Raw genomic sequence first — 18,449 nt, forward strand, 5'->3', positions numbered from 1 at the left:
CTTACCTTGCAAATCCTTGGGGCAGTTCTCCAAGGCCATAGAGTGGATAAAGGTATGGGCTTTTGCCATATCTTGCCAAAGATTCACTGTAAAGTTTAATTCTATTAATGGTTTCATAACACGGTTGATCTAAGTAGCTGGAAGAAAGGAAATGAGTATTAGGAAAGGACTTTAGTTTTCATTCATGGTGTTCAATTTATAATTTTTTTTGAAGCGATTTCAATCCGCTATCTTCTTTTTTGTTTTTTTGTTTTTTGAGACAGGGTCTCACTCTGTCGCCCAGACTGGAGTGCAGTGGTGCAATCTCGGCTCCCCACAACTTCCACCTCCCAGGCTCAAGTGATTCTTCTGCCTCAGCCTCCCAAGTGGCTGGAATTACAGGGGCGCACCACTACCGCCCAACTAATTTTTGCATTTTTAGTAAAGAGTGGGTTTCACCATGTTGGCCAGGCTGGTCTTGAACTCCTGACCTCAAATGATCCACCCAACTTGGCCTCCCAAAGTGCTGGGATCACAGGCGTGAGCCACCACGCCTGGCCCACTACCTTTATATTTAAATCACTTAAAAGGTCCCAACACTAATTTCAACTAGAACCTCTTCATTCATAGTGCAATATGGCTAAGTATTTGTTTTGTTAGAATTTCCACTTGGAAGACTTGGGAAATTTAGTGAGAATTTCAAGAAAAATACAAATCTAAAAACCAAAATACTTACTCATCAGTTCTGTAAAGTGCAAGAGCATGACCAGTAAAATCTATAACGTCTTGACCCAAATCAAATTTCTTATACACATCTCGCATTGTGGTCTTCTTAGGATCAATGCCTTCAAAAGTTCTCGGATCTTTTTCATCGAAGTTGGCAACATACACTAGGAATTTCCTGAAGCGACGTTTTTCAAACAATCCCATTAGGCCTAAATAAAAAAGAATTTTTCAAAAAGCACACTCACAATCAGACATTGAGGAGAACGAAGTATGAGAGCAAAGTTTAAACATGCCTTGTTATCAACTGCAGAATGCAGGATGCAATTTTTTTTTTTTTTTTTTTTTTTTTGAGACAGAGTCTTGCTCTGTCGCCTAGACTGGAGTGCAATGACGCAATCTCAGCTCACTGCAACCTCTGCCTCCCGTGTTCAAGCGATTCTCCTGTCTCAGCCTCCCGAGTAGCTGGGATTATAGGCAACCGCCATTACGCCCAGCTAATTTTTCTACTTTTGGTAGAAACAAGGTTTCACCATGTTAGGCTGGTCTCAAACTCCTGACCTCAGGTGATCCGCCCACCACGGCCTCCCAAAGTGCTGAGATTACAGGCATGAGCCACCGCGCCTAAAATGCAGGATGCAATTTAAGATATGGGAGTTTGGACAGCATGGCTTCCAGTTTCACAACACTTTAAACTGACACGATTATAACAGGTTACTTATAAAGTCTTCAATTTTACCATACAATTACAAGTAATTAAAACTACTACTTAACTGAATGAAAAATGTCAAATTATGTTTCTTACTAGGTACAAGGTAAATGTGACTCTGAACAAGTATCCATGAAGCCATCCATCTGAAGAGTCTTCCTTTGACAACTCTGATCTACACTCAGCCAATTGCCTAAATTCTGAATGCTCTTCCTTTTCCGCCTCTGTATGCTAAGATACAACCGGGCACTTAATGATAACAGCTTAAGATAACAAGAACAAATTGACCTCGATAAAATTTAGATGCTGCTGCTACTGCTGCTAGTCACTTACTTTACTGAAATCCTACATAAGCCACCAATCCGCTGCATTTTACACTAAAAAACAGATGAAGAAGCTACAAATTACCACTTTATAAATCCTCAGCTTTTATTACTAGGCTGTATTTCAACTAATCATAGATGATAGACAAATAGCCAATAAAAAAGAAAATTTTCTGATTTTATCTCCCTTCTCCCCCCATTCCTAAGCTGTACAGCTATTTTTAAAATACAACTACAGTTTTAAAAACAAACTCTCAAATGTTTCTATTGACAGCTTAATGTTTTGATAGATTTAATATTACATCCAAGATCATTTTCCAGCCAACAAAACTGAAAATTAAAACCATGAGGCTGGTCAGGTCGTAGTGGCTCACGCCTATAATCCCAGCACTTTGGAAGGCTGAGGAGGGTGGATCGCTTGAGGTCAGGAGTTCAAGACCAGCCTGACCAACATGGTGAAACCCCATCTCTATTAAAAATACAAAATTAGCTGGGTGTGGTGGCGCACGCCTGTAATCCCAACTACTTGGAAGGCTGGAGCAGGAGAATTGCTTGATAAACCCAGGAGTCAGAGATTGCACTGAGCCGAGATTGCACCATTGTACTCCAGCCTGGGCAACAAGAGTGAGACTCCGTCTCAAAAAAAAAAAAGAAACATGAGGCTATTAATGACAACTGACTAAATTTAATTTTTTTAAATTAAGATTTACAATTCAGCCTTTTAAATGGACAGAATGTACACACAGTAAAGGCATAAGGCTGAATAGAAATATCCTATTACCACATCAGCACTATACTTAAGACACAAGTGTAGTTGTTAAGACAGGCAAAAGGAAACATGAATCACTATTTCAATGCACTTAAAACTTAGGTATCATATTCCGGTCGGCACAGCCTGTCAGAACCTAAAGCTATTACTAACAGTTATTTTGGAGTATCTCCCAACTTTTGTTTATTTAATAGAAACCTGAGTTGCTGTTACCAACTTTTGTTTTAATCAAAATAAAAATCTATCATGTTTCCTTCTCTTTCCTCTCCTTTATTTTCCTCCATTACCTGATCCTTACCCAGAGAGGGATAGAAATCAGTGCCACTCCTGTTTTACACAGCACAGTAGAGACGTCCTGGCTGTTTTTCCATCCCTTAATTCCATGTTGCTATGCATGGCGCCAAATAGTGATCTCAATGACTAGCTGTTAACGGCATGAGAACCAGATATAATTGTATTACAAATACTTCAAACACCCAGTGCTCATTCTGAAAAACTCCTAATTGAAAAAGTTCAAATCAATAATGTGTTTCCTACTGTGGTTTTTTTTTTTTTCCATAGAAACAAGGTCTCGCCATGCTGCCCAGGCTGGTCTCAAACTCCCAGGCTCCTAAAGTGTGGAATCACAGGTGTGAGCCACTGCACCTAGTCCCTACTGGGTAATTTTTTACAACTACTATTTATCTATGCTGATGCCTTCCCAGATCACCTTATTTAAAGCGTCCTTCTCACACTCCCTCCTTCCTCTTTCCCCCACAGCAATGGATCACCATGGGATATGCCTTTCTGTATTTACAGTTGTCTCTTGAATAACACATCTGAACTGCCACTTTTTATGTAGATCAGAGGTGTCCAATTTTTTGGCTTCCCTGGGCCATGTTGGAAGAAAAAGAATTGCCTTGGGCCACACATAAAATACACTAACGATAGCTAATGAGCTTTAAAAAAAATTGTGAAAAAAAATCTCATGTTTTAAGAAAGTTAACAAATTTCTGTTGGGCTGCATTCAAAGCTACCCTGGACCACATGCAGCCCAAAGACCACAGACTGGACAAGCTTGATGTAGATTTTTTCTTGTCAATAAATGTACTGAAAAAATTTTTGGAGGTTTGCATGTTGTTTTTTTTTTAAAAGGAGTCTCACTCTGTCGCCCAGGCTAGAGTGTGCAGTGGCGCGATTTCGGCTCACTGCAACCTCTGCCCCTGAGGTTCAAGCAATACTCCCACCTAAGCATCCCGAGTAGCTAGGATTAAAGGCATGCACCATCAGACCTGGCTAATTTTTTTTTGTATTTTTAGTAGAGATGGGGTTTCACCATGTTGGACAGGCTGGTGTCAAACTCCTGACCTCAAGTGATCCGCCTGCCTCAGCCTCCCAAAGTGCTGGGATGACAGGCATGAGCCACTATGCCCAGCCAGGTTTGTTTTTTCTTTCAGTTCTACGTTTTATTTTACTTGATTTTTTTTTTCCTTTTTGAGATGAGATCTCTGTCACCCAGACTAGAGTGCAGTGGCGCAGCCACGGCTCACTGCGGCCACCAACTTCCTGGGCTCAAGCAATCTTCCTGCATCAGCCTCCTGAGTAGCTGGGACTGCAGGGTATTCAGCTAATTTTTCTTCTATTTCTTGCAGATACAGGGGTCTTACTATGTTGCCCAGGCTGATCTCGAACTCTCGGGCTCAAGTGATCCACCCACCTCAACCTCCCAAAGTGCTAGGATTACAGCCATGAGCCACAGTACCCGGCCAAATTATTTTTTTTTTAAGAGATAGGGTCTTGCTATATAAGTATATATCGTCCAGGCTAGAGGTGCAGTGACTATTCCCAGGTGTGAACATAGCACAGTACAGCCTCAAATGCCTGGGTTCAAGCAATCCTCCTGCCTTGGCCTACCAAGTGGCTAGGATTACAGGTGCACAGCAACATGCCCGGCAGATTTGTGACAATTTGAAAAAACTTGCAGATGAACTGCATAGCCTAGAAATACCAAAAAAATTAGAAGAAAGTTATGTATGTCATGAATGCTAAAATATATGTAGATATTATTTACTATCATAAATACATGCAATTCTATTTCAAAGTTAAAATTTAATCACAAAACTTAGGCACACAAACACAGACCATACACGGTGCCACTGTAAACAAAGAAAGATGTAGTATTAAGTCTTAACTGCGTAAGGTTAACTGCAGTACATACTGTACTACTGTAATAACTCTGGAGCCACCTTTTGTTGCTAATGTGGTGAGCTCAAGTGTTTGAATATCTTAAAACTCTATGTGACAATAATCATCTCTGTATGAGCAGTTCACCTCTCCAGTAAATTATCTGTCACAGTAAAAAGTGATCTCTCCTTGTTCTCACATATTTTTCATCGTGTTTAGTGCAACACCATAAACACTGAGTAAAATGTAGGACCCACAGGGAATGCCACTGATGCTGGAAGTGCTCCCAAGAAGCAAAGTCATGACATTACAAGAAAAAGCTGAATTCCTTGAAACGTACTAACTGACTTCAGGTCTGCGGCTGCAGTTGCCCGCCATTTCAGACAGACAATTCATCTCATACACATACAACCTAAACTTTTGGTATCAATAAGTCCAGTATGGTACTGTAAATGTACTTTATCTTCCTTATCATTTTCTTAAGGGCACTGTCTTTTCTATAGCTTACTTGATTGTAAGAACACAGTATATAATATATTATCACAAGGCCAGGTGCAGTGGCTCACACCTGTAATCCCAGCACATTGGGGAGGACGAGGCAGGTGGATCACCTGAAATCAGAAGTTCAAGACCAGCCTGACCAACACGGTAAAACCCTCTCTATTAAAAATACAAAAAATTAGCCAGGTGTGGTGGTGCATGCCTGTAATCCCAGATACTTGGGGAGGCTGAGGCAGGAGAATCGCTTGAACTTGGGAGGTGGAAGTTGCAGTGAGCCAAGATTACACCACTGAACTCCAGCCTGGGCAACAAGAGCAAAGCTCAGTCTCAAAAAAAAAAAAAAAATCACATACAAAATAAATGTTAATCAACTACTTAGCTATTTATGTTATCCGTATGGCCTCCATTCAACAACAGGCTATTAGTAGTTTCAGAAGTGTCAAAAGTCTTGAAGTCTTAATCTCTGAAAGTGATCTAAGAGGGTTAAAACTCACTTCTTCCAAACTCTTTTTAATGTTGGTATTTTGACCTCCTCCCATGAATTATAAATGTTCTTGGCTGGGTGCAGTGGCTCACGCCTGTAGTGCTAAGACTTTGGCACACTGAGGAGAGATGACTGCTTGAGCCCAGGAATTCAAGACCAGCCTAGACAATTATAGCAAGACCCCATTTATACAAAAAATTTAAAAAATTATACCACTACAGGCATGCATGGTGGGATATGCCTCTTTTGGGAGGCTGAGGAGAGGTAACTGCTTGAGTCCGGGAGTTCAAGACCAATCTGGGCAGCATAGCAAGACCTCACTTCTACAAAAAATTTTTTAAATTGCACCATTATAGGCATGTGTATCCCTATAGTCCCAGCTACTCAGGAGGCTAAGGCAGGAGGATTGCTTGAGCCCAGGAGGTCAAGGCTACATTGAGCCGTGATCATGCCACTGCACTCCAGCCAGAGCAAGAGTGAGACCCTGTTTCAAAAAAACAAATACATAAAATAATAAATGTTCTGGGGCCGGGCACAGTGGCTCACACCTGTAACCCCAGCACTTTGGGAGGCCAAGGTGGGCAGATCACTTGAGGCTAGGAGTTTAAGACCAGCCTGGCCAACATGGCGAAACCCGGTCTCTACTAAAACATACAAAAATTATGGCCAGGCACAGTGGTTCACGCCTGTAATCCCAGGTCTTTGGGAGGCCAAGGCGGACGGATCATCTGACGTCGGGAGTTTGAGACCAGCCTGACCAACATGGAGAAACCCCGTCTCTACTAAAAATACAAAATTAGCCAGGCGTGGTGGTGCATGCCTGTAATCCCAACTACTCGGGAGGCTGAGACAGAAGAATTGCTTGAACCCAGGAGGCGGAGGTTGCAGTGAGCGCACCATTGCACTCCAGCCTGGGCAACAAGAGCGAAACTCCGTCTCAAAAAAAAAGAAAAAAAAAAAAATAAGCCGGGTGTGGTGGCGTGCGCCTGTAATCCCAGCTATTCAGGAGGCTGAGGCAGGAGAATTGCTTCAACTCAGGAGACAGAGGTTGCAGTGAGCCAAAATTGTGCCACCGCACTCTAGCCTGGGGGACAAAGAAAAAAACAGTCCTGTTTACACTGAATGAGCAGAAAACATCTGGGATACTGTCTCTGGTCTGGCTGCCATATTATATATAGGATCTTGACTAATTAGAGAATTTCCAAGGAGTGGCCAAGAGATCTAGATAGCATATTATATGAGAAACAACTAAGGAGACTCAAGTATTTACTTTGGAAAAAAAAGAATTAGAAGGTATGTAATCATTGTTAAAATATCTAAAAAGCAATATATTAATAGCTTTATATACCATAAGAATATAGTATTTCTTGTGGTTAAGAGTGTGGGATTGTAAAGTCAGAAAGACCTGGCTCCAAACCAGTTACTAGCTATACTACTTTGTGCTTTCCTTTTATACCTCAGCTTTCCCATCTGTAAAATAAAAAATAGTAATAGCACCTGCATCTCACACGATTGCAGTGAAGAACTATGTAAAGTTAGATAATACACATGAAGTACTTAATACATATATGCCTAGCATGTAAGTGCTCAAAAAACTGAGTTCTTATTAAAATTATAAAACAACTTGTTCTTATCCACCCATCTCTTGAACTTTGCCACCTCTCCACCTTTCCTTACCCCATTCCTTCATTCTGCCTAGAATTTTCTTGCCTGCAACTCAAGATTTCAAAATCCTTTCCATTAATATAAGGAGATGCTGATAAGGTAGTGATTTGGTCAAAATGCATAAAAGTGTTTACTAAAACAAGTGATTTCTACTGTACATAAATTATACCTCAATAAACCTAGCCTTAAAAATATATACAGAAGCATATGCGCTTATTCAAAAAAAAAAAAAAAACAGAAGAAGGATAAGCCAGAAAATGATTACCTAACAGGTCAGAAAGAATGGAAGTAGAAAAGTAAGTATGCGACCAAGACTCGAAATATACCTTTTAACTTTCAAGCTCTGTAAATGTTTTATATATCTGAAAAAATCAGAGAAAATAAAACTGCCAAACGATAATTTCTATTAGATGAAGGAGGTAACTGAAGCTTTAATATAAGTAAGAGCTCCAAGAAAGAAAATGTAAAAGAAAGAACCCACAACCTTCGTCCAAAAAAAAAAAAAAAAAAAAAATTCTATTTCTTATTTTTATTTAAAAAAATTTTTGAGACAGGGTCCCCCTCTGTCACCCAGGTTGGAGCGCAGTGACATAATCATAGCTCACTGCAGCTTTGATTTCCTGGACTCAAGCGATCCTCCTGCCTCAGCCTCCACAATACCTGGGACTACAGTAATGTACCACCACATCTGGCTAATTTTCTTATTTTTTGAAGAGACAGGGTCCTGCTATGTTGCCCAGGCTGGTCTTCAACTCCTGGCCTAAATCAATCCTCCTACCACGGCCTCCCAAAGCAATGGGATCACAAGCGTGAGCCACCACACCACACCACTGTTAAAAAGGATTCTATTCAAACTCAAACTCCTACTTCTATGAAGATACTTTATTTGGATTAAATTTTCATAGTCATTTATAAGATTTAAAATCATTTCGAACCCATGATTACACTACTAACTACCCCCAACTGAATGAGAAACTGTTCCTTCCCTTCCCCAATTATCAATCCTAACCTAGCCCTGATTCTTTGCAGTATTTTTTACTTTCTGGCTATGTCTTTAATATTTTATACCCAATATTTTCTCCCCTAATCAGAAGTAATAGAGGAAACTGCCAAAATAATTCAAATTAGGTTTATAGATGAGAAAACTTTTCAGCGCTGATGCCAAAATAATTATGAGAGAACTTATGAGCACTTTCCCTCTTCTAAGCTCCTAGAGCCCTCACCTACCCTTAGTTATACAAATTTATCCTTCTCCAAACTGCTCCATACAAGGACTAAAACATCTTGAAGAACAAAAAGGTCTTTTCTGGAGTGTTTGCTATTTAAGAGAGACGCTGAAATAGGAAATGTTAACCAAAACTCTTTGGTGAGGCAACAGAGGAAATAATGTTGGGCAGAGAATAAGATCACTCCAAGGCTGGGCGCGGTGGCTCATGCCTGCAATCTCAGCACTTTGGGAGGCCAAGGCAGGTGAAACACCTGAGGTCAGGAGTTCAAGACCAGCCTGGCCAACATGGTGAAACACCATCTCTACTAAAAATACAAAAATTAGCCGGGCGTGTTGGTACATGCCTATAGTCCCAGCTACTCAGGAGGCTGAGGCAGGAGAATCGCTTGAACCTGGGAGGTAGAGGTTGCAGTTAGCCTCTGAGATCGCGCCATCACACTCCAGCCTGGGTGACAGAGCGAGACTCTGTCTTTAAAAGAAAAAAAAATATATATATATATATACACACACATACATATATATATATACATATATATACATATATACACATATATATACATATATATACATATATATACATATATATACACACACACACATATATATATATATATATAAAACTCACCAGGAGTTCCTAAAATCAAAGATATTGGGAATTACTAACAAGACCAATTAGAAGATGAGCATCATCAGAATGAGTACTTCTCCTGTTGGCACGTTGGGTAATACAGCGTAGGGTAAGCTTAGTAACATGATTAAGCACCGGGGCTCTGGAGCCACACCACCAGCATTTCACCTCCAACCCAGCTACTTATCCCAGCTACTTATTACGTATGCAATTTTAGGCCTGAGTTTCATCACCTATAAAATGGAGACCCTATGTCATAGAGATGTTTCAGAAGTCAAATAAGAAAACAATATGGAGTGTTCAGTACAGAGCCTTTAGACACAGGAAATACTCAACAGAAAGCATAGCTATTATGAATTACTGTGAAAAGAACACTATTAACCCTAGATAAGCTCAGATCCACCAGCCACAAGGTACATGATCTATAGATGATCATTTAAACTCTAAGCTTCAAACGGGTAGGAATTTTTGAACATTTTGTTCACTGATGTGTTCCCAACTGCCTAGAACAGTGTCTGGCACATGATAGACATTCAATAAATATTTGTTGACTGGGTCCTCTCTAAGACTCTTTTCCAGTATAAAATCTCATTATTCTGAGAAAATAAAACTAGTTACTAGAGAAAATAAAACTACTTACTAGATGCCAGGGCTTCTGCTTCAGTGGAAGGAACCTTGTAGATTTTTCCACCCTTATAGACAAAGCTCCCTTCAGTCACTTTAAAATCCAGATAGCGAGTTACCTCTGTATAAAGCAGCATCTTAACCAGCTGACCTAGAAAAGTCACATAATTCAAACTATAACTTAAGTCTATAAATTATAAAGAACATTTACTAATACTAACAGCTTCTAAAATTTTTTCTAACGATGTTCAATAACTCCAACAAAATAATTTTTTTTTGAGACACAGTCTCCCTCTGTTGCCCAGGCTACAGTGCAGTGGCACAATCACGAGCTCACTGCAACCTCAGCCTCCTGGGCTCATGCAAGCTTCCAGCCTGACGCTCCTGAGTACCTGGCACCACTGTGCCTGGCTAATTTTTTTTTGTATTGTTTTGTAGAGACAGGGTTTTGCCGTGTTGCCCAGGCTGGTCTCAAACTCCTAAGCTCAAACAATCCACCCACCTTGGCCTCCCAAGTGCTGGGATTATAGGCACGAGGCACCGCGCCTGGCCCAAAATAACCTCCAAAGCTGTATTTTAAATAGGACAACCAGAATGCAAACTTATTGCACTGCATATTACACATTTTTGTTATTTTTTATCTTTTTTTCCTACTCAAGGTTGAATACATAGGTTTTTTTAATGTTACAACTTAAAGGTTAATAATTCTATCAACTTGCTTTTGCAAAAGCAATGAAAAATTTATTAGAGATATGAGGTTTGGAATTATAGTATTATTGGCCAGGCACAGGTGGCTCACACCTGTAATCCCAGCACTTTGGGAGGCCAAGGAGGGAGGATTGTTTGAGCCCAAGAGTCCAAGACCAACCCACACAACACAGTGAGACCTCATCTCTACCATAACACAAAAAAATTAGCCAGGTGTGGTGGAACACCCAGGTGTGGTGGGACACTGAAGTGAGAGGATCACTTGAACCTAGAAGTCAAGGCTGCAGTAAGCTATGATTGCATTACTACACTCCAGCCTGGGTGACAGAATGAAACCCCTGTCTCTAAAAAAAATTAATAAAAACAAACAATAGAATATAAACTCAAACAAGGAAAAAGGATAGCAGATGCTTTATTTCATGTGCACAAACAGACCTATAACCAAAAATTTAGTTCTTCAATGTCATCTCAGAAAAAAGTACTAATATTACAGCAATTTAAAAAAATACTTAGCCTGTAATCACAGTACTTGGGAGGCTGAGGCGAGCAGATCACTTGATGTCAGGAGTTCAAGACCAGCCTGGCCAACATGGTAAAACCCCGTCTGTACTAAAAATACAAAAATTAGCTGGGCGTGGTGGCACGCACCTGTAATCCCAGCTACTTGGGAGGCTGAGGCAGGAGAATTGCTTGAACCAGAAGGCGGAGGTTGTAGTGAGCCAAGATCATGCCACTGCACTCCAGCCTGGGTGACAGAGCGAGACTCCGTCTCAAAAAAAAAAGAAAAAGAAAACTTAGATCCTCTAAAATTAAAAAAATGTGAAAATTTTAAAACCCTACAAACCAGAAAAACATTAAAATAATGCTGTTTCAAAAGGCCCAGTTATTTAAGACTGTCATAGCATCAACAGGTAAGTCTGTGCCAAAGGCTTACAATCTTGTTATGTATTATGCCACAGCATCATTTGTTTCTCCAGAACCAATTACTAGTAAGTCACAACCCCTTCCTTCCTTTCCTAACTTATTGACTCCAGACATCTAATGGACCATGTTACTCACCATGCTGTTTCATTCAACAAAATCCAGTTCCTCATACCCAGAATAGTACTCTGTCAAAAGTTAGTTTTGATATTAAAATTGCAATCAAAGTACTGTCATAAATTTAAGTTAGAAATTCTTTACCATTAGCCATAAGGAACTTGGGAATCAAGTCAACATTCCAGTCTCTTCCTCTCCCCATTGACTCGGGTGGTGATCCTGGTATTTTAAATCTTTTGTATAACTAAAAGCAAGGAAAAACATAGCCATAATGTTAACAAAATTTAATTTTTTATTACAATATGTACATATTTTTTATTAAGTGCTTTTAGTATAACTAAACACCACCATGCTAGTAAAGTATAAGGGCATTTCATCTTTTATCAGATAAAATTTTTAGCAAGGTCCAATATATATGTAAATTAATTACTAAACTCATAAATGTTAAAATTAACAAATATGGCAGAAGTAAGGTTTTTCACTAGCAGAAAAGAAAGAATATAAAACAAGGCCAGACGCAATGGCTCATGCCTGTAATCCCAGCACTTTGTAATCCATGAGGCGGGTGGATCCCTTGAGGTCAGGAGTTTGAGACCAGCCTGACCAACATAGTGAAACCCCGTCTCTACTAAAAATACAAAAATTGGCCAAGCATGGTGGCTCATGCCTGTAATCCCAAACACTTTGGGAGGCCGAGGCGGGTGGATCAGGAGGTCAGGAGTACAAGAAAAGCCAGGCCAAGATGGTGAAACCCCATCTCTACTGAAAATACAAAAATTAGCCAGGTATGGTGGCAGACGCCTGTAATCCCAGCTACTCGGGAGGCTGAGGCAGGAGAATCGTTTCAACATGCGAGGCAGAGGTTGCAGTGAGCCAAGATAGCGTGACTGCACTCCAGCCTAGTGACAGAGTGAGACTCCATCTCAAAAAAAAAAAAAAAAAAAAAAAAAAAATTAGCGGGGTGTGGTGTGTGCCTGTAAGTCCAGCTACTCGAGAGGCTGAGGCAGGAGAATCACATGAATCTGGGAGGTGGAGGTTGCAGTGAGCTGGGATGGCACCACTGTACTCCAGCCTGAGTGACAAAGCAAGACTCCATCTCAAGAAATAAATAAATAAAACAAGATTATTTGTCAATGACACTGTATAGTTCTCTATACGGACTGTATATGCAGAACTAGGGTGTCACTGACAAATAGCAATCATCTAAATTCATTCTCTCCCAAATAAAAAGCTATCAAAGGCTTAATTTTGCTTTTGTATTATGTAAGGAATTCAAAATAAACCTTAGATTCTTCCTAATCAGAAAAGATAATTAAAATTAGTTCTAGTTCATTTACAATTTTTGAGCTTTACTGAGGTATAACTGATAAAGAACTGCCTACTTCCTGCATACATTTTGGTGAGTCTAGACACAAGGTACACCCATAACATCACCATAAGGTACCAATCATATCCATCACCTCCAAAATTGTCCTTTTGTTCTTTTATGATGTTTTGTGGTAAGAATACTCAAATTAATTTATAATTCACATGAATTGAAATGAAGCTCAGATTTCAAAAAGCTCATAAAGTTAGAGAACAGTCACTTGAGCTCATGAATCCTACTGCTAAGGTGGAAAAGAATAAGCAAAATTAGTAAGTATTTATTCAATAAAAATTCTGGCTGGGTGCGGTGGCTCATGCCTGTAATTCCAGCACTTTGTGAGGCCAACCAAGGCAGGCAGATCACCTGAGACCAGGAGATTGAGACCAGCCTGATCAACATGGTGAAACCCCACCTCTACCAGAAATACAAAAAATTAGCCAGACGTGATGATGTACGCCTGTAATTCCAGCTACTCGGGAGGCTGAGGCACGAGAATCGTTTGAGCCTAGGAGGTGGAGGTTGCACTGAGCTAAGATCGTGCCACTGCACTGCAGCCTGGGTGACAGAGAAAGACTCCATCTCAAAAAAAAAAAAAGAAAAAATTCATGACTCCCTCAATACATCTGGGGAGAAAAAAAAGAAAAGAAATCTTACTCATTGTATTGAAGATCAGCTAAGAAATATACTAGGCCAGGCACAGAGGCTCACACCTGTAACCGCAGCACTTTGGAAGGCCAAGGCAGGCAGATCATTTGAGGAGTTCGAGACCAGCATGGCCAACAAGAAGAAATCCCCATCTCTACTAAAAATACAAAAAATTAGCCAGGAATGGTGGTCCACACCTGTAATCCCAGCTACTCAGAAGGCTGAGGCATGAAAATCACTTGAACCCAAGAGATGGAGGTTGCAGTGAGCCGAGACTGCACCACTACACTCCAGCTTGGACAACAGAGCAAGACTGTCTCAAAAAAATAAAAATAAAAATAAAATAAAACAAAATTAAGAGAAGAAAAAAATTGTGAGGAGATTTGTAGATTAAGAAAATAAAGAGGTGCCCAGGCATGGTGGCTCTCACCTATAATCCCAACACTTTGGGAAACCAAGGTAGGAGGATCACTTGAGGCCAGGAGTTTGAGACCAGCCTGGGCAACACAGAGAGACCCCATCTCTACAAAAAATAAAATAAGCCAGGCAGGTGGTATGCATCTTTAGCCCCGCTACTTAGGAGGCTGATACAGGAGGATCGTTTGAGCCCAGGAGTTCAAGGCTACAGCAAGCTACGATCGCACTGCTGCACTTCAGCCTGGGCAACAGGGCAAGACCCTGTCTCTTAAAAACAAACAACAACAAAGAACAAAGCGCTCGGGCGTGGTGGCTCATGCTTGTAATCCCAGCAGTTTGGGAGGCCAAGGCAGACAGATCACATGAGGTCAGGGGTTCCAGACCAGCCTGGCCATCATGGTGGAACCCCGTCTCTACTAAAAATACAAAAATTAGCCAGGCATGGTGGTGCACGCTTTTAATCCCAGCTACTTGGGAGGCTGAGGCAGAAGAATCACCTGAACCCAGAAGGTGGAAGCCATAGGGAGCCGAGACTGTGCCACTGCACTCCAGCCTGGGCGGCAGAGCAAGATTCTGTCTCCAGAAAAATAAATAAATAAGAGAATAAAGAGAAAATTATACCAAATACAAACAGCTACATAAGAGATTACTGGGACCACTAGGAAATTTGAATATGGTTCTGGATATGATATAATGGTATTATGCTTACGCAGGAGAATGTTATTCTTAGCAGATGAATGCTGAAATATTTTGCTCAAGCCTCATGATGTCTTATCACTTTCAATGGATCAAAACCAGTAACAAAAAAAGAGACATGAAAAAAATACAGCAAACTTTAACTGCTGAACTCTGATGGAAGATTTTTTTATACATCGTATTATTCTTTAAACTTTTCAGTATTACTGAATATAGAAAAAAATCCTTTTTGGTAAGTATTGTCTAATAAGTCACTGATTAAAGTCATTGATGATATCTATCTCCCATAAAACACAGTACACGTCATATCCATATACGTAGGTGTTCAACAAACCTCATGCAGAAAAACAATCAATATATTAAAACACACTGTGGAAATGCTATGTGTCCACGTTCAAAAAAAGTAGGAAACAAGGCAGTATAGCAAAAGGAACTAAGCTTTGTAGTCATGTAACTTGGGTTTACAACCCATCTCAGATTTTAACCCCACAGAGACTATGTTAAATGGAGATTTTAAAAAAAATCTTTGAGGGACTGAGAAAATAAATAAAGCCATGAGGAAAGCACTGGACTTGCGCTGGCACATCAGACGATCCTCTACCCTCCCTTCCTAGACTATACTCTGTTAACGCTAAGAGATAACTGCTCCACATAGCAACAAAAGTCAAAATGTAAATTTCTATGAGCTTCAAACCAGAAGCTCCTGAAAAACAGTGCTCCAGATATTCCATTTAACAAAACAAAATTAAGACCATCTCTAAGGAATAAGGTAGAGATTCACAAGTGAAATACTCACAAAGTGTGAAAGGCGTATGAAATTTGACTAACACTTACATCTTCCAATGGTGTTATAGATGCACTCTCTCCTCCATAGTAAGGGTTTCGATCCATATGAAGAACTTTCTTGCCATTCACTGACATTATACCTGACAGGATACATTCCTATAGAAAAAGCATAGTACCTTGAAAAGAAAGTTCTACAGCATATTTAAAACAGATCATTTTTTTCAAGCCTGCCATTACACATTCTCTTAGTAATTACACTTATATTCATGCAATATGACATAATTTATGAAGAAAGCCCTTAAGAAACCAGGGGTCCAGGTGTGGTCTGTGGGCTCCTGTGCATCCCAAGATTAAAACTGTTTCATAATAACACTAAGACATTAGTCACCTTTTAATTTTTTTTTTTATTTATTTTTTGAGATAAGAGTTTCACTCTTCTTGCCCAGGCAGGAGTGCAATGGCGCAATCTCAGCTCACTGCAACCTCCACCTCCAAGGATTCAAGCAGTTCTCCTGCCTCAGCCTCTTGAGTAAGTGGGATTACAGGTGCCCGCCACCACACCCGGCTAATTTTTTGTATTTTTAGCAGAGACAGGGTTTCACCATGTTGGCCAGGCTGGTCTTGAACTCCTGACCTCAGGTGATCCTCCCGCCTCAGCCTCCCAAAGTGCTGGGATTACAGGCATAAGCCATCGTGCCCAGCCTAGTCACCTTTTCAGTGTTGACACTTCCACTGATGATGTAAAATCAATGGTGGATAAAACAAATTAAGACAGGGCTCTAAACTATACTAGTCATCATTACAGTCTTCATCGCCAGGCATTCATTTAAGGATGTCCTTGATAGGGTGGGCACAGTGGCTCACGCCTGTAATCCCAGCACTTTGGGAAGCCAGGGGAGGTGGATCACCTGAGGTCAGGAGAGCAAGACCAGCCTCACCAACATGGAGAAACCACATCTCTAGTAAAAATACAAAATTAGCCGGGCATGGTGGCACATGCCTGTAATCCTAGCTATTCAAGAGGCCAAGGCAGGTGAATTGCTTGAACCTGGGAGGCAGAGGTTGTGGTGAACCAAGATCACACCACTGCACTCCAGCCTGGGCAACAAGAGCTAAACTCCATCTCAAGAACAAAAAAAAGGATGTCCTTGATAAAAGCATTAAAAAGTAACTTTATTGGCCAGGCATGGTGGCTCACACCTGCAATCCCAGCACTTCGGGAGGCCGAGGTGGGTGTAATGCTTGAACCCAGGAATTTCAGACCAGCCTGGGCAATACGGTGAAACCCTGTCTCTACTAAATACACAAAAATTAGCAGGGCATGGTGGTGCATGCCTGTAATTCCAGCAACTCAGGAGGCTGAGGCAGAACTGCTTGAACCCAGGAGGCAGAGGCTGCCGTGAGCTGAGACCACGCCACTGCACTCCAGCCTGGGTGACAGAGCAAGACTGAGTAGCAAAAAAAATTAACTTTAATAAAGTTATTTAATAAACATATACCCTTCAATAGTCATCTTTTAAACATTGTGTGTGAAAAAATGGGAAGAATACAGACAGCACTTCAGCTCAGGGAAAACCTGTGCCACTGATCTGTAAGCTGAACTAGCCGCTTTTTTTTATGAATAATCATTTTTATTTGAAAGAACTGACCAACAAACTATGATTATTCAGATTTAGGTATTTGACATTTTCCCAAAGAAAACCTAAAGGAAAATAACTGACACGTGCTGCCAATAAGTCAAATTTTAAATGAAAATTAGAATTACCGAAAACTTGGCCAGGCACAGCTGCTCACACCTGTAATCCAAGCACTTTGAGAGGCCGAGGCGGGTGGATCACAAGGTCAGGAGATTGAGACCATCCTGGCCAACATGGTGAAACCCCATCTCTACTAAAAATACAAAACTTAGCTGGGCATGGTGGCGCATGCCTGTAATCCCAGCTACTCGGGAGGCTGAGGCAGGAGAATCGCTTGAACCAGGGAGTTGGAGGCTGCAGTGAGCCGAGATCGCGCCACTGCACTCCAGCCTGGTGTCAGAGCAAGACTCCATCTCAAAAAAAAAAAAAAAGAATTATGGAAAACTTACAACTACCACCATGGGCACACGTCAGGTTCCCCAATACATGAAGAACTTTTCTAACATTATCAGTGACAATACTAACAAATATGATGTTTTGATAATGTAAAATGAAACGTGTCAACATTAAGACCCGCTTTACTCAGAGTAAACCTTGTTTTCCAAATAACGGGTGAATGAAATTACAAAATCACACAGGAGGAAAAAAGAGGAATTCAAAGTGCAAGCTAGATCAGTGGGTGTTAATATATCAGAATATAAAACATTCATTAATGTGGCTTCAGATTTCATACTGCAATCTCTTAAAAACTACCACTTGTGCTTTTGTGTAAACCAAAGAATATCTACAATAACCTGAAAGGCTATATTTAAGTTACTCCTCCCTTTTCCAATTACATATCTGTGTGAGACCTGTTTTCATATACTTCAGCCTAGACAATATATCGCAACAGAACTGAACACAGAAGCATGTATGTGAATTCAGTTTTATCAAGCCAGACATTAAAGGATTTGCAGAAAACGTGAAATATTGATAGTCTTCTCACAATTTTGTTTTAGAAAATATACTCAGGCAGATGGCTTAAGCCCAGGAGTTGGATGGAGACCAGTCTGGGCAACAGGGCAAAACCCTATCTCTGCAAAAAATACAAAAATTAGCTGGGTGTGGTGGTGAGCACCTGTAGTCCCTGCTACTCAAGAGGCTGAGAGGTGGGAGAATTACTTGAACCCATGAGGGCAAAGGTGCAGTGAGCCGTGATAAGGCCACTGCACTTCAGCCTGGGTGACAAAGTGAGATCCTATCTCAATAACAAAAAAAAAGTACATATACAGTTAAAATTGTTATACATGTTAACATGTAATCGGTTTATTCTTTGTCAGTGATTTATTTATTCCTCCATTTCTAATATGATAAATATCAA

General features: G+C 40.5%; 1 protein-coding gene across 2 annotated transcripts in view; it reads right to left on the bottom strand.

The window, feature by feature from the left end:
• GDI2 (GDP dissociation inhibitor 2) overlaps nucleotides 1-18,449 on the bottom strand; it is a 50,706-nt gene that overhangs the window by 19,879 nt on the left and 12,378 nt on the right. For both annotated transcript variants that reach the window (XM_003827789.6, XM_034929888.3), the window contains exons 2-6: nucleotides 15,501-15,608; nucleotides 11,687-11,786; nucleotides 9,813-9,947; nucleotides 716-914; nucleotides 6-137 (exon numbers count right to left, since the gene is read on the bottom strand). In XM_003827789.6, coding sequence (XP_003827837.1) covers nucleotides 6-137; nucleotides 716-914; nucleotides 9,813-9,947; nucleotides 11,687-11,786; nucleotides 15,501-15,608 — 674 coding nt within the window. The remainder of the gene's footprint in view (nucleotides 1-5; nucleotides 138-715; nucleotides 915-9,812; nucleotides 9,948-11,686; nucleotides 11,787-15,500; nucleotides 15,609-18,449) is intronic.

The sequence above is a fragment of the Pan paniscus genome, chromosome 8 (assembly GCF_029289425.2).
Source record: "Pan paniscus chromosome 8, NHGRI_mPanPan1-v2.0_pri, whole genome shotgun sequence".
Classification (NCBI taxonomy): Eukaryota; Metazoa; Chordata; class Mammalia; order Primates; family Hominidae; genus Pan; species Pan paniscus.